The sequence below is a fragment of the Liolophura sinensis genome, chromosome 5 (genome assembly GCF_032854445.1).
Source record: "Liolophura sinensis isolate JHLJ2023 chromosome 5, CUHK_Ljap_v2, whole genome shotgun sequence".
In the NCBI taxonomy this organism is placed as follows: Eukaryota; Metazoa; Mollusca; class Polyplacophora; order Chitonida; family Chitonidae; genus Liolophura; species Liolophura sinensis.
The window spans coordinates 19,312,869-19,330,534 of NC_088299.1; the positions used below are offsets into that span (position 1 = coordinate 19,312,869).

Consider the following 17,666-nt stretch of genomic DNA (forward strand, 5'->3'; position numbering starts at 1 on the left):
AATAACCACATAAGATCATTATCAATACCCTAACAACAATGGAGGACGAGAAGTCTCTAAACTTCTCCATCCCAGACTGGAACTGAATCAACACAATTTTTACTCCCCACAACAGGTGCTGAAATTAAGCCAGGTACAATCAATAACCTTGTCATTAAGTTAAATATTCAATCTAATATTAGATATATTTCCTCATCTTTAGCCCAAATTATTGCAATCTAAAAGGTGCCCAAATTAGATACGCCGTACTGGACCCAGATATGAGCAACAATGAGACAAGCCTTTTATTAACTGCAGGGCCACAGCAGACCCCAGTTAACGCGAAATTAACTTACCACTGTGCTGGGACACATAAGAAGTCATTGTCCTGGGGGAACGTCTGGGTCTCTGGTGGGCTGTTACATTTAATGGGCTGAAACACACACACACGTGTACATCACGCATCACAATGACCACTCGTCGAGGGTTACAGCCATTGTATAAACCATACACTGAACAGTCCCACATAAACACAACCCATCCTGTATATGTAGAAACGGTACTACATCTGTATGTGTATTTAATATGGAAGTCTTCAAAAACTTCTTCCTATAAAAAAGATACTGACAGAGTGCTTTTATTTCACCAGGGTCATGTAATTGGCTGAGAAGTACAACGAGTGTTTGTAGGTCTATGAATGACCTTCTCTGCAGAGGGTGGCCGGCTGCCACTGGGCTCTACGCAGTTTCTTCTCACCATAGTGCTGGCAGTTGCTGAACAAGTGAAATATTCTTGATTCATGAGTACAGAGTAAAACAGCAACCAAACCAATAAATACATGAATCACCACCTAGACAAAAACACAGATTGTGTTTAAACAAAAGCATTACCATAAATGGCCTAAAATTTCACTCATGATGAAGTTGCATATTTGTCCAGATTCTGAGAGTGATCTCATACAGGTGTTCTGAAGACTGTTCGGAAAGTCATATTTTATGGAATTTATTTGCTCCCAAAAACAAACTTTTTAAGACGTAATTTTAGGCATCTGTAAGGCTGGAATCTTACTGAGGTAAAACCAGGGTAAGAAAATACCCAAAGGCAAACTTCCAGACATCTAGTCCCTTTGAATGAGAGCTTAAAGCCATCTAAAATGCCTCCTGAATAAAAAGTGTTTTGAGATTGTCAAAAATGAACATGTCTCTGAAGGGCCATAATTCAAAAACTGCTTGGAATTGGGATACTAATGAAAAAGTCAAGATACTGTATACTATTTACTTTATTAAACAAAAGCTGTTATTCACTCGATAAAGTTTCCAGCATGAAGATTGAAAGCTCCTGTAAAATTTCTAACTGATGTGGGGATGTCATGACCTCTGGGTTATTAAAGGAGACTCCCAATGCTTTTTTTTGACACTAAATGTTCCCTAGACATGCTATTTATGCTATGTTTAGTTGCAAACTGCATTTTAAAAAATATTAGGTCCACTAGTTCCACATAACAATTTCACTGAAGTTGAACCGTTCTATCTGCCTATCTTGTCGGCCACGGAGTTCTTCAGCAGTTGCTTGTAACAGCTCGGCCTCATCGATTCACTAAGTTTTCATGTGTGCGTCCTCCATAATTGAAGGGTGTTTTCGATGAGATCTGGCCCATATTTTCTCAATCTGTGGCTTTTCATAGGCCACATGTGCTGTTTTAGTGCAGTCACAAGGGACACCTGGGCATGGTATAATCCCGAAATAAGTTAGCCCCTGTGCTGTGTGTTGTCAACAAAGAGAAACCCCACATGTCTACAGGGTATGTGCATGTACAGTCGTGACCTCACAAGGTCAACGATCGTAGGCTGGATCGTAGTGGAGTAGATTTTCTGATGTTTGATCGACAAATTCTATTGTTTTTCTTCCGTTTTCCATGTTTAAATGACTGGAATTGATTCTGGGGACATTAAACTATCCATCTGCAGTTTGACAGGACCAGTGCCAGGGATCTATTTTAACAAGGTAACTATCTTGCCTTACCTGTCCTCTACAATTAGCAGTGGCTCTGGGGGAATAGGAGGCAGGGTGAGGCCATCACTCTCCCTCTGACTCTGAATAGGAGTCTCAGACACAGCTGGAACAAATAACCACACAGATATCCAGTGTCAAACCTGTAGTCACACGGATCTTGTACAGTATTGGATCCAGGATTTCTGGCCACAGGGATCTGCTGTACACAAGTACAGCATTGGATCCAGGATTTCTGGCCACAGGGATCTGCTGTACACAAGTACAGCATTGGATCCAGGATTTCTGGCCACAGGGATCTGCTTTACACAAGTACAGCATTGGATCCAGGATTTCTGGCCACAGGGATCTGCTGTACAAAAGTACAGCATTGGATCCAGGATTTCTGGCCACAGGGATCTGCTGTACAAAAGTACAGCATTGGATCCAGGATTTCTGGCCACAGGGATCTGCTGTACACAAGTACAGCATTGGATCCAGGATTTTTGGCCGCAGGGATCCGCTGTACACAAGTACAGCATTGGGTCCAGAATTTTTGGCCAAGCGCTATACATGAACATTTAGAAGAACTTTTCCAATGAGAAATTAACAAATACGGTGCAAGCATTAGTATCTTTAAAACATTCTGTGTGACACTCACCCTGTGTCAGGAAAGATTTAATGATTTTTCAGAGGGTTAGAGCTTTTCTCTTTTGTCTCTACAACAGGCTACACTGAGACATACACTGTATTCAGGTCTTTTCACTTACACGGTTTACAATCTTGTGATACTGCAGCCTGGCTGATCTCCACATTAAACTTACAGAATGTATTACTTGCGGCCCTTTGTCCTACTGTATTTCACCTCAAGCTTGGTATGTTAAAAGTGCACTTTTAAAAGCACACCATGACCATAAAATGATACTTTTGGTGCCAGTAATTAAGTTTTCCTAACAAGAAATTAATCAAACCTCTTAAGTAGGATTATAAGATGGAAGAATCCCTCAGAATGAAGCAAAATGTGTCACTTGGGAATTGATAAGCTTTATGTAAACTACAGTACAGTCACCTGATCAAATGAAGCATATATAAACTCAATTATTTTGCTTTATCATTCTCAAAGACACTTTTAAGATTGTGTAAGACAATCTAACGCTGAGCTCCAAATAAACTGAAGCCTTAAACCATCCTGTCAAACACTCACCCTGCCTCAGAAAACCTGCTATAACTGTTCTGGGGGTGAGGTTTTTCCCAGGTGTCTCTATCACCGGCGTCTGCAACCTGGCTGATCTGCGCCGCTGAGAGGTCAGACTGGCATAACCCCCCACACTTTCTCGTACCTCTGTTTCTTCTATTCGTCTGCGTTTGCGAGTTTCCGGTTTTGCAGTCTCGTGAGTTTCCAGAAATTTCTGAATCTACAACATAATTTGGAACATGCAGATGTATGTAAATCCATGTCTGTTTGTGAAATTCCAACCTAACTGATCATCTGTGTGCGGAAACCCTCACGGAGAATCCACGCACATGTACATGTGTGGCATTCAATCAACATAATCATTCAATTTTAAAAAAAATACCTTAAAAAAAATTATAAAGCTTAAAGCAGTGCCCATAATTTCATCATTTAATTTACATGTACCTGAATTTAAAATGGATTTTCAGAGATTCACTTTGCAGAACTCCACCAGAAACTAGTCCAAACCGTAGTAGTACACAAAGCAGAACTTTGATTCAATGGAAGGTTTTAATGCATATAAAACACATTTTGTGGATTCAGTGTTAATAATGTGAGTCTGAGTACACTTGGGCAAAAGATGAAGTCATGAACTGGATAGTTGAGAACCTCTGAACATATTTAAGTTGTTCTTGTGACTTTTTTTTTTCATATGAAAGTCCTTGAAGCACATTTTGGTAGTTTTAGTTCACTGCAGTCAAGGAAAGAATAAGGTTTTTGTCAAAAGTGAAGCTCTATATACATTACACCGTAACACCAGCAACCTGTGCATGGTTGTGGATGTTTCCCGGGCTCTGCCCGGTTTCCACCCATCGTATAAGTGAAATATTCTTGAGTACGGCATAAAACACCAATCAAATAAATCAATAAATATAATTTATTATGGCTTATAAGAGACGTACAACTGAGCAGATTCATTGTTTAAACCTTGTACCTTGGTAATCCAGGCCTTTAATTTCATCATTAAAATTGATTCCTGCACATCCACTTTGCAGGAATCCACCAGACTTCAGGTGTAGTTTAATGCATTTAAAAGTAAACAGGTTTTAAGGATACAATGCTAATAGCTTTAATGCTATCACTGTGAAAGTATCAGTCCACTGGCCAAAAGACTTAGATATGAATGGAAAAGCTGTGAACATCTAAACATTTTAAAATTATTTTGGGGGCCTTTTTTGCTCACGAAAGTCAGATAAGAATCAAGATCCAGCCCAAAGTATAGCTCTACACACATTACATGGCAAAAACATTCAAGAAATATACATGCCTACTGCACCACACAGTGACAGAATGCCTACTGTACCACACAGTGACAGAATGTCTACTGTACCACACAGTGACAGAATGTCTACTGTACCACACAGTGCAGAATGTCTATTGTACCACAGTGACAGAATGTCTACTGTACCACACAGTGACAGAATGTCTACTGTACCACACAGTGACAGAATGTCTACTGTACCACACAGTGCAGAATGTCTACTGTACCACACAGTGACAGAATATCTACTGTACCACACAGTGCAGAATGTCTACTGTACCACACAATGACAGAATGCCTTCTGTACCACACAGTGCAGAATGTCTACTGCACCACACAGTGGGAGAATGTCTACTGCACCACAGTGACAGAATGTCTACTGCACCACACAGTGACAGAATGCCTACTGTATCACACAGTGACAGAATGCCTACTGCACCACACAGTGACAGAATGCCTACTGCACCACACAGTGACAGAATGCCTACTGTACCACACAGTGACAGAATGTCTACTGTACCACACAGTGACAGAATGCCTACTGTACCACACAGTGCAGAATGCCTATAGTACCACACAGTGACAGAATGTCTACTGTACCACACAGTGACAGAATGTCTACTGTACCACAGTGACAGAATGTCTACTGCACCACACAGTGACATAATGTCTACTGTACCACACAGTGACAGAATGTCTACTGCACCACACAGTGACAGAATGCCTACTGTACCACACAGTGACAGAATGTCTACTGCACCACACAGTGACAGAATGCCTACTGTACCACACAGTGACAGAATGTCTACTGCACCACACAGTGACAGAATGTCTACTGTACCACAGAGTGACAGAATGCCTACTGTACCACAGAGTGACAGAATGTCTACTGTACCACACAGTGACAAAATGCCTGCTGCACCACGCAGTGACAAAATGCCTACTGCACCACAAAGTGACAGGATGTCTACTGCACCACACAGTGACAAAATGCCTACTGCACCACAAAGTGACAGGATGTCTACTGCACCACACAGTCGCAGAAAGTCTACTGTACCCAGTGACAGAATGTCTACTTTACCACACAGTAACAGAATACCAAGTGTACCACACTATACAGAAAGTCTACTGCACCACACAGTGACAGAATGCCAACTGTACCACACAGTGACAGACTACCATCTGTACCACATAGTGACAGAATACCAACTGTACCACACAGTGACAGAATGCCTTCTGAACCACATGCTTTGATAAATCATGAGTATATCAGTGCTACAGACAATTTTTTGTCACAGAGAGTACGGTACTCTCGACTTTGAAAGAGAGGGAGTACATTACTTCCAACTTTCCAAGTATGCGGTACCGCAGAACACATTTTTTCAAATACTCAACACTTCATTATGTCGGGTCACCAGTCATACACTTGGAAAGTGTGAAACTGATCAAGTGAAAGTGGATGGAGAAAACAACTAAGACGTAAGCCCACATGTGCATAAAGGTATACACAGGCCGACATACAGATATTCTTTCCTTTGTGGTTAGGACTACCTGGTATACAAGTAGAGAGGATTCGTACAGGTATATACAGGTATCATTTTCAAGGCTAGTTTAAACATACCCTGGTGCAAATTATAGACTATAATTTACTATGGGTTACTATTTTTTTCAGCCAGTCACTTTCGCCACTCATCAGATTTTATAGTAAATACTATTTTTCTTTAGTCATACTTCCTTAGTGGCCATGACTTTGTAGGTTTCCTTCTGTAATTCGTTTTTATCTGCCTTGGTGTAGCTGCTAGACTCAGTTTGGTCTCTTCCAGCTACATCTGGAGTTTATCAAACATTACATTTAGAACAATTGCCCTCAAAATAATGGATCAGGACTTGGCAGTGTGTATTCAACTTGCAACAATGCTGTTCCCCCCCCCCCCCCCCCCCCATGTAGATTTCTGTCAAGTAATCGTCATACAACTGTGTTGTTGTTGTTTCACCCAGATGAGGCCGTTTGAAATGAAAGTAAGTGGATTATTTTAATATGAACAATTGCAAACATCTGCTAAACGCCCCAGAAAAAGTAGATTTTGTATAACGTTTGTATTTTTTCTTAAGTAAATAAATTTGTCGACAAAAACATTCGCATTTTATCGCCATTTCACATAATTGTTCTAAATTTGCGACAATGGCGAGTGCCAGCGGAAGCCCTGATTAAGGGAGAATTATCAGCGAGCTTCCAATATACAGACTCGGCGGTCAGCAGACAATATTTAAGTTTGGGACAAACTAAGATTTTCAAGGATTTTGGGGAGTATTTGTCTTTTTTAAGGACTTTCAAGTGCTTGAAAATGAAATTGTATTTTTCAAGCACTTTCAAGGACTATGCGCACCCTGGTAGATGTAGGCCTACATATAAACTGGCCAAGAAACATTCTAGAATTAAGTAATTATTTCAGCTCCTCTGCAAGAGGAATGAATTTGAATGAAATTAATACATTTATTGGGCATCAACCTGTGTGGGGTTTATTTCAGTAAGTCACTCACTGATGCGACAGGTGAATTTTCTTTTACCTGTCTAACCATTTCTTGGCCCCACACAAACTTGTTAACAATCTCCACCTTTGGGTCAAAAGATGATGAAATGGTTGTTGATATGTGCTAAATCCAGATGTAGGGGCTACATTAGAAGACAAGAATTTATTATTTTGTGCTTTAATTATTGGCAGTATTTGGTATAAATCTGAAGTGTTTCTTCAAAGCGGTTAGTGGGGGCACAGCTGTAGCCTAGTGTGTCTGAAAACTAACACACGGTGGAGAATGTCGAGCACATGGTTCGCTGTGGAGATTCACTTCTGATTTTGGCAGGGCTGTTTCTATGCTCTGTTTTAATTTTAGAAGCATATCACCTAATTTTTTAAGTGTATTTACGCCTGAATGCCCCTTATCTGTAGCACTGGCGTGTTAACTTTCTTTCTCAACCATGCAGGAGATTCAACACCAGGCAGGTTATCTATTCTCCTGCCAATGATGCCGGCCTTACCGCACTTCTGGGGGTCACATCAGAGAATGAACTCCGTCGCTTGTTCTTTCTAGAGGTCGAAGGTTGTGGTACAGGGTTTTCCAACACAGGCTTAGTGTTTTGTGTTGACGAAGACTGTCGCAATGATCGTCGGCGTTGGGCTGAGACTGCATTCTGGGTAACCTTGGCCTCCAGAAGATCTTTGATCAGTGTGCGAGGTGTAATTGTAGAGTCATCTGCCATTTTGACAGTCTTTTAAATGTCCTAAAACATAAACATAATATACAAACCTGATTTAAAATAACATGTTTTCAAACAAACTGAAATCACATGCCAATGGCTGGGTAGGGCTAAGCAGAAGATTTACTGATTGGTGTTTTATGTTATACCCAAAAATATTTCACTTATACGAAGACAGCTTAAACAGAAGAATACTTTATAGTATGATTATCTAGCAACCATGATTATGACGTATCCAAATATTTCTCAACCTACTGCACAGTGTAGGTTAACACCATCTCATCAGAAGCTATACATGTTATTGTACCTCATCATATATCTCAGCATCATTCAATGAATGAACTGATTCATCGCAAAAAATGTTGAATCAATTAGCCAGGTGTAACACTAATATTTAGGTTTACTTTTACAATAACATTAATGCATGACTAAAATTTTCCGACAAAAACTCACAGCAAACACTGTGATAAGTCGAAAATTGGACACCCAAACCTCTGACAATGAGTGCCATGTCTACATCGTCATATTCCGTTTTTGATAAGCAGTGGATGTGCTCAGTGCACTACATTTCTACATCGGCAAAGATATTATCACATTATTGATCCAATTCTATGTCCACTTTCGTACAGCGAAAAGTCCATTTAACAGTCTATATATAACGCCAAAAATATGGCGGAGGAATCGGAATCATGTCGTTACGAAACAGGCAACAACAACAACAGCCACACGTTACTAACGGTGTTGCTGTTAAGCCAGAGAGTACTGTATGCGTTCTGATCGTACATCTTTACTAGAAATCATAAACCATATAATTAAAGTACCTGAAACATACATATATCAGCCACAATTTACGTCTTCCTTCCTCCTGCGCTGGACTCACCAAAAGCACGACATTTGAAGTGACATATTTCAAAGCGAGCGCCAAATCATGGGGTTCATCAAAAGACTAACTTAGCAAAATGTTATCATTACCTTTAAAAGCACGAAACGGACTAGGATGTCGCATAAAAAATTCAGGATTTATATATTTATTTGATTGGTGTTTCAAGAATATTTCACTTATACGACGGCGGCCAGCATTATGATGGGAGGAAACCAGGCAGAGCTCAGAGGAAACGCACGGCCATCCGTAGGTCGCTGACCTTCCCACGTACGACCGGAGAGGAAGCCAACATGAGCTGGAAAACTCACAGCGAGCGCATTGGTGAGAGGCTCTTGGGTCATTGCGCGGCGCTGGCGTGCTAAGCCCCTCGGCCACGGAACTCCTTCCCATCCCTCAATTTAAATTTCAGGATAGCCGGCCTATTGTTATGCAGTCCACTAATGTATTTATATTCGTTCAATCATTCAGCTCGCATCTGTGATCATGTCGGAGTTAATGTAGTAGGCTCTATATGATTATCATAATATCAAACCAGTTTTTTTTTTTCACTTACGTGGACCGTATACCTTCTATGTACACTCGAAAACTTAAATGAATACACAAATATGACAGGTTCTAAGTGTCCGAAACCCGCACCCGCGATGGTAGGATTGGAATCTTACGTTATGAGCGTAACTGAAACATTATGAATAATCGACGTTTTAATAATGCTAATGAAATAAATAAATAAATAAATAAATAAACGATCCGTAACGATCATATCGGCTTTTTAGCTTTGATTGTGATGTTGGCCTGTATATAGAACAACTGATTTTCATCCAACGTTAGGCCTAATCAATCCATGCCGTTTGATACTTGTACCATATGTTATAGATTATGCGACTTTACACCTGTCCATGTTATAGCTGCCTGCCAGTAAACGTCATATATACTCATTTCAGCACATACATTTAGGCGCTACATCACATATATGTCGCACTATATATACAATCTATAGATATAAATAGTTGGGGTTCAACCCCGGCCTTGGACAAGGAATTTGTAGTAGAATCCCCCGCTCTCACTGCTACTTGGATGCAGCAAGCCTGTCGACGTCAGCTGCACAAGGACGGCGATCACTATTATATATGGTGAGAGCAAACGGGGCAGTGTAATGTGAGGCTCCCTGTTATGATGCATCCTTCAGACAACACAACTTCATCACATCACCGGCACGTTGTTACCAGAAAGCACATCGTGATCTATGTCACAGAATATGGTAAGGCTGTGTTTCACCCGTTTATGTAACGGTAAGGCTGTGTGCACCTGCCTATATAATGGTAAGGCTGTGTGCACCTGCCCATATAATGGTAATACTGTGTGCACCCGCCTGTATAATGGGTAAGGCTGTGTGCACCCGCCTATATAATGGTAAGGCTGTGTGCACCTGTCTGTATAATGGTAAGACTGTGTGCACCTGCCCATATAATGATAAGACTGTGTGCACCTGCCTATATAATGGTAAGGCTGTGTGCACCTGCCTATATAATGGTAAGGCTGTGTGCACCTGTCTGTATAATGGTAAGGCTGGGTGCGCCTACCTATATAATGGTAAGGCTGTATGCACCCGCCTATATAATGGTAAGGCTGTGTGCACCCGCCTGTATAATGGTAAGACTGTGTGCACCTGCCCATATAATGATAAGACTGTGTGCACCTGCCTATATAATGGTAAGGCTGGGTGCACCTGCCTATATAATGGTAAGGCTGTTGTGCACCTGTCTGTATAATGGTAAGGCTGGGTGCGCCTACCTATATAATGGTAAGGCTGTATGCACCCGCCTATATAATGGTAAGGCTGTGTGCACCCGCCTGTATAATGGTAAGACTGTGTGCACCTGCCCATATAATGATAAGACTGTGTGCATCTGCCTATATAATGGTAAGGCTGTGTGCACCTGCCTATATAATGCAATGATGATACACCCCCATGCATTATCAGAACCAGGGCCCGTAGTCATCAAGCAACTGAAGTTTTAAGTTATAAACTGTCAGTGCTTAGAAAACCAAACCCATGCAGAGGAAGAACAGCTCATATTAAGGCTAGCACATTGTTCTGCAATAAAGAATCACAATTTAAACTTTCTGGAGCGAAAGATTTTAATTGTTGGTGTGATTTAATGTTTGACGTAAGTCTTATGACGTTTGGTAAAAACCGGCCCGTATTTATCAACCAACTTAAGACCTAAGTCATAAATTGCAAGTCATTAAAAAGCCAAACCGAGAACAGGAAAGAACATAAATTTACCAGCATGTATACCGTACTTGGAGTTAATTTTATAATGAATTAAGGTTAATTTGAAAACAAAACGGGCATATTTAATTAATTCATCTTAAAACTTATAACCCATAAATCGGTCGCAATGGTCTGATCAAGAGCAGGCTCTGAAATCTATTTCCGAATGGTACATGTGTTTGTTGGCGTGTAAAACACATATTCTTAAGCTGAGTCACATAGTAAATCAGTTGTCAACTTCAGAATGTATGGCTGTGTCTTGCGTCTATATATCATTAAACCAACTCAGTGAAAGGATTGCAGGGGTAAAACTTTATTATCACATCACCAAATATTTCAAGACATCGTAACAACCATGCTGAGACAACACCGAAATATGATTTTTGATCGTGAACTGTCGCAGAATGGCACAAATTAAGGTATGAAATCTATAGTAAATTACATCAAAACATCACTGATTACAAATCCAATTTACAAATACACAAACTCGCTGTTGTACTCTAAGGCAGTACATATATCCTGGGACTAATATAACTGTTATATTAGTCCCAGCTGTATGCTAATCCATAGGTCTATGAGATATCGCCTACATGCTGCTTCTATTGTGTGCCATCTGGAAAATGAATAAAAACTTGACCAACCCTATGGTTATCCTGCAGTATACATATCTCACGATTTGGTAAATGTGGTGTAAAATATGATTCAATCTGTGCCATAAAATGTATATTCAAAAACTACTGTGGTTTTAAGGATATAGGCATCCATGTTTATTACATTAACGCCGTGATTTTATGTTTGTGAAAAGTTCTCACTGCAGTTAAAGCGCGACTGAGAAACTTATATTTGTGTTCGACCTGAAAATTTTCCAGGGATTATACGGGTATATGAATGTCGGACTTGACGCTTAGATACAAACAAAAAGACGGTCTATATACGAAGACGCAAAGATAATACATCGAACTTGATATTCATTGAAAAAAGGTTTTGGTGGTGATGAGTTGCGGAACGGCGAATGATGGCAACAGACACAGGAATGAACTCTAGCATAGTAAGATACATCCAAATAGCGCTGCAGTCCAATTTACACGAAGAGGTACTATCTCGTTTTTACTGCCGTGCACTTGGATACACATCAGTATCCGAGTCCACAAATCTACGTTCAGCAATTGGACTGTCGAGTCAGACATCATTTGGTCAAAGGCTCTACTAAACGGCATGAGAAGACACCTAGCAGTATACTCTGTGACGTCATACAATCCGTAGAGAATCATTAACACCGGGTGAGATATGATTAATTTGTTTTAATGTGATTTGATTGTATGTTAAATGTGATGACAACACAGCATTCTTTGAGAATTTCTAGATCAGTGATCTCTAATAAATTGCAATTAACGTCAATGCATTTTTTTACCTAATTCTGTTTAAGCCATGCAGCTAGGAAGCGTGAAAATTGCTACTATTGATACATTTACAGGAAAAGTTAGAATAAAACCCGGATTCAGGTAAATTGATTACAGGCCATATTTCACCAGTTACGTGTGGCCATTTGCCGGCTATCACAGTGTCATCGCTGCTCTGGTTATGCTCTCTGTGCTGTAGCCGTATTTCACCAGTTACGTGTGGCCATTTGCCGGCTATCACAGTGTCATCGCTGCTCTGGTTTTGCTCTCTGTGCTGTAGCCGTATTTCACCAGTTATGTGTGGCCATTTGCCGGCTATCACAGTGTCATCGCTGCTCTGGTTTTGCTCTCTGTGCTGTAGCCGTATTTCACCAGTTACGTGTGGCCATTTGCCGGCTATCACAGTGTCATCGCTGCTCTGGTTTTGCTCTCTGTGCTGTAGCCGTATTTCAACAGTTAGGTGTGGCCATTTGCCGGCTATCACAGTGTCATTGCTGCTCTGGTTTTGCTCTCTGTGCTGTAGCCGTATTTCAACAGTTACGTGTGGCCATTTGCCGGCTATCACATTGTCATCGCTTCTCTGGTGTTGCTCTCTAAACTGTACATCTATCTCATTGTCGTCGCTGCATGCTCAGATTTTGCTCTCTTTGCTGTACATCTGTCACATTGTCGTCGCTGCATGCTCTGGTTTTGCTCTCTGTGCTGTACGTCTATCACACTGTCATCGCTGCTCTGGTTTTGCTCTTTGTGCTGTACATCTATCACATTGTCGTCGCTGCTCTGGTTTTGCTCTCTTTGCTGTACATCTATCACATTGTCGTCGCTGCATGCTCTCGCTGTTATTCGAATAACTAATTCCTAACCCGCTGCTAACTTCAGTGTGCCGCAACGACAACAGTGTGAAAGACGTACAGCACAGAGAGCAAAATCCACAGCAGCGACGACAGCGTGATAGACGTACAGCACAGAAAGCTGTGCTTTCTATGCTTTAAGTCTATCACACTGTCGTTGCTGCTCTGGATTTGCTCTCTATGCTTTAAGTGTATCACATTGTCGTCGCTGCTCTGGATTTGCTCCCTATGCTGTACGTCTATCACACTGTCGTCGCTGCTCTGGATTTGCTCTCTATGCTGTACGTCTATCACATTGTCGTCGCTGCTCTGGATTTGCTCTCTATGCTGTACGTCTATCACACTGTCGTCGCTGCTCTGGATTTGCTCTCTATGCTGTACGTCTATCACATTGTCGTAGCTGCTCTGGATTTGCTCTCTATGCTGTACGTCTATCACTTTGTCGTCGCTGCTCTGGATTTGCTCTCTATGCTGTACGTCTATCACATTGTCGTCGCTGCTCTCGATTTGTTCTCTATGCTGTACGTCAATCACACTGTCCTCGCTGCTCTGGATTTACTCTCTATGCTGTGCGTCTTTAATTACATACATGATTTATAGAGATTATCTTTGTGTTCCATAAGGTGAAAGGTCAGAGTGTTCTCGTTGGGGATCGAGCCAGATATTGGATAGTTTGAGACATTCGTCAACGAAATAAGAGTTCGACTTGAGCGCACGTGAGCCAGGCGCTACGACGGAAAATTGCTACTCGAATTACACGGGTTGTAGGCACTCAGGAAATTAGACCAAGGTTATATTTTTATGAAGTCACTGCTGATTACATTATTATTTTTTATTTGATTGGTGTTTTACGCCGTACTCAAGAATATTTCACTTACACGACGGCGGCCAGCATTATGGTGGGAGATTATATTAAGAATAACGCACGGCGGAAAGCTATTCACATGTTTACAGCGGGATTGAGCTTGAAAATTCAAAAAACTGAAATACATGCAGTTGAAAAATTACATTTTCTGTACTTAACTTCCACATTTTGCAAAGCAACTTGTAAGCAGCGATTCTTACAATAGACTAAGGCTTCGTGAGTAGGTCGTTCCCATTTAAATTTCACACACAAACAGATAAAACACCTAAATATTGACACGGAAATGTAGTAGAGGAGTAAGTATGGTTAAGCTCGTGAAGAACGAGTAGCCAGTGTGACCGAGATTTGCAAAGCCTAACTTCATTCACAGATAACGGTGACGTCACTGGTTACTGATATAGGTCGCTCTCGAGTATCTGAACCTCTCTAGTAGTGATTCAGGGTTTACAAGAAATTAGCTGCATGAGTTCCTTACGAAAACTCTTCCCCATGGCCGTATATATAAAGATGTTTACAGAGGAATTCAGGACTATCAGAATATTGACGGAAAATACAAACACTTGACCGAGGGTGTCATTGTCAAACCAGAAGAAGTCCTCTACAAAAACGGGTGTTTGGCAGACAACGAACACGGTGATGACCAGGGCCACAGCCAGATTCCATTCTCGTTCTTTCCGGTGAGACACCGAGTTGAGGTCCTCTTGAGCTCCTGAGATCATCATCTTCCTCTTACTGGCGAACTGGTTCAACTTGTACAAGATGCAGGCGTTCAGGGCAAACAGCAAGCAGAGAGGAACAATGAAGTTAACCAAACTTGTGGGCCATTTTCGGTACACTGTGTTCCATTGCATCTCTCCAATTCGCGTGAAACTGTACATGTAACAACCCGGGATGCCACAAGATATCACTGTGGTCGTCAAGTAATACGGAATCCGGAAGGCGACGACAAAGACGGTGGTGAAAACAATGGTGCGCCTGGCGTAGTGAGTTGAGCGAATGCTGGACGCTCGCAGCGGGAAACAAAGAGAGATGAATCTGTCCACGGTGATGACGACGCTGAGCCAAACGTTCCAGGTGAATGATGTCGACGCCAAGTAATGGAGGCACAACAGAACGAACGCCGTAGTCTTATCCTTGAAGTAGATGAACTTCGACGAGAAGGAGAATGCCAGGTAGGTTTCGATGGTGCTGTGGGCCGGGACGAGAACAACGACAAGAATATCCGAGATGACCAGCACGCGCAAGAATACGAGGAAGGTGCTGTTTAGACTATGACGACGCAACACCATAAAGGTCAGGGTGTTGCAGATGAGACCCAACACTCCGATTATAGGCAGCACTACGCCCCACAGGACGAGTTGAGGGCCGGTTATCTTCCGGTAAGGTAGTTGTAGACTGGGAGGAAATTGTTCACAGTCAAAAATGGTTATATTCCTGAAAACCAAACGCACACAAGGCCCTGTATCTATGACGTCAGTACTGTTGCTTCCATCTCCCGCTATTTCAGTGGTGTTCATGATTACCTGTTTTCCTGTATAGAGAGACATGACTAGTTAAACAGTTAGACGGTGGATGTAATATAGAAATCCCTTTTTAAAGTTACATTAAATATTTACACACGCGTATATAAGCACGCTCTTCTGTGGTATTTATTTATATAAAATAAAAATTAGGCAGTTTCGAAAGAAAGCCACTCCCCTTTGTTATGCGTGCACCAACGTTAAAAACTACTGACTTAACACCACTGTTCTTTGTCATATATGCACCTAAACGTGCGTCACAAAACTACTGACCTAAAGCCGCCGCTCTTTGCCATATATGCACCTACGTAAATGTCACAAAATTACTGACCTAAAGCCGCCGCTCTTTGCCATATATGCACCTACGTGAATGTCACAAAACTACTAACCTAAAGCCGCCGCTCTTTGCCATATATGCACCTACATGAATGTCACAAAACTACTGACCTAAAGCCGCCGCTCTTTGCCATATATGCACCTACATGAATGTCACAAAACTACTGATCTAAAGCTGCCGCTCTTTGCCATATATGCACCTACGTGAACGTCACAAAACTACTGACCTAAAGCCGCCGCTCTTTGCCATATATGCACCTACGTAAATGTCACAAAATTACTGACCTAAAGCCGCCGCTCTTTGCCATATATGCACCTACGTAAATGTCACAAAACTACTGACCTAAAGCCGCTGCTCTTTGCCATATATGCACCTACGTAAATGTCACAAAACTACTGACCTAAAGCCGCTGCTCTTTGCCATATATGCACCTACATGAATGTCACAACACTACTGACCTAAAGCCGCCGCTCTTTGCCATATATGCACCTACGTAAATGTCACAAAACTACTGACCTAAAGCCGCTGCTCTTTGCCATATATGCGCCTACGTAAATGTCACAAAACTACTGACCTAAAGCTGCCGCTCTTTGCCATATATGCACCTACATGAATGCCACAACACTACTGACACAAAACCGCAGCCGAATCAGCAGAAACTTCAGAAAAAGAACTGTGACAACGATCGGCAACATCTTAACACTTTCACACTTCACATAAATCTGTAACCAGTTTCACGAAGCTCTCTTAATATCACATGCTCGCAACTAACATGACGACGTGATGCCTCCACTAATGGTTGCCGTGGTAGTTAAGTGAACGTCACGTTAGCAATGATTCATGAAACCGGGCCCTGCACTGTAACGTACCCGTTTATCAAACACGCACGTGTCACAATAATGCACGTACATGTAGGCCTATCAAACACACATGCGTGTCACTTCAGTACATCTATCAAACACGCACTTGTGTCACACACGTATACTAACCTTGAATTCTATATAGTGACGGATGCTGTTCAGGTGTGAGGTGCCGGATATAGCCACTACGTAACTCGTGATGTTGATATGTTGATCAGTGATCTCAGATCTAGTCATCTGTCGACACACTTCCGGAGCGATTCTTATACTCTCCTTTTGCTTTCCCCGGGTGGTAGCCCATAGACGTTTGAGTTAGGTGGGTGGGGTTGGGTGGGTGGTGGGTGGGGTTTTGCAGATTAGTTGGTTGGCAGTGTGAAATAAGTGTATGACGGAGTTAAATCATAGACATTGGATCTGAGAGTTGATACAGCATTTCCTCACGTCAATCAGTATTGTTTGAACACATGTATAAAACTATCAAAAAATGCGCCTGATAAACATATGCATATCCATGGAATTGAAGATAAAAGTGAAGGCTGATGTATGTTCTGTATATGCTATCATTCAAAGGGGGAGATAAGCAATTACCCAAATTAAGCCATAATGTTGAAACCAACCACATAACCTCAGAACCATCTATAGCACATTTTTGACGTAGCACAAAGCTGCGTCGTTCACGAGAGCCAAATCTGCCGCTTTAGCCGGGAGAACTTGCATAGCCTCAAGTTGTTTTGGTCTGTAATATTAATGAACTTGGGTTCCCAATCTGTTTGAAGACTCGACGACACGATCGGGGCGTCGATAAGGATGTTCCTGGTTATCAAGGTCTGCATAATCCCTGTTTAATGCGCACGGGGCATATACCACCACAAAGATGTCTGTCACAAAACAGAGAGATAACACGGAAACTGAAAACTTTTCCAATTCGCTTTCTTTACACAGCTTATCAATTGGAG

The 17,666-nt window shown here is 41.6% G+C and overlaps 2 protein-coding genes across 3 annotated transcripts in view; both read right to left on the minus strand.

Annotated features, from left to right (window-relative positions):
• LOC135465722 (uncharacterized) overlaps positions 1 to 8,654 on the minus strand; it is a 29,744-nt gene extending 21,090 nt beyond the window's left edge. The window contains exons 1-5 of one of the 2 annotated variants that reach the window (XM_064743039.1): positions 8,552 to 8,654; positions 7,501 to 7,743; positions 3,173 to 3,383; positions 2,002 to 2,095; positions 336 to 412 (exon numbers count right to left, since the gene is read on the minus strand). In XM_064743039.1, coding sequence (XP_064599109.1) covers positions 336 to 412; positions 2,002 to 2,095; positions 3,173 to 3,383; positions 7,501 to 7,722 — 604 coding nt within the window. In that variant the 5' untranslated portion in view covers positions 7,723 to 7,743; positions 8,552 to 8,654. Of the gene's footprint in view, positions 1 to 335; positions 413 to 2,001; positions 2,096 to 3,172; positions 3,384 to 7,500; positions 7,744 to 8,540 lie in introns of both variants that reach the window. The other variant, XM_064743037.1, reaches the window with a different exon arrangement.
• A 5,776-nt stretch (positions 8,655 to 14,430) lies between these two features.
• Positions 14,431 to 15,510, minus strand: LOC135465538 (G-protein coupled receptor daf-37-like). Its single transcript, XM_064742776.1, has one exon. The coding sequence runs from the start codon at positions 15,508 to 15,510 to the stop codon at positions 14,431 to 14,433; it is 1,080 nt and encodes a 359-aa protein (XP_064598846.1).
• Between the last annotated feature and the right edge of the window lie 2,156 nt (positions 15,511 to 17,666).

Bases quoted from the DNA above. Each gene is read 5' to 3' on its own strand.
- LOC135465538 (XM_064742776.1), bottom strand. From the start codon at position 15,510: ATGAACACCACTGAAATAGCGGGAGATGGAAGCAACAGTACTGACGTC.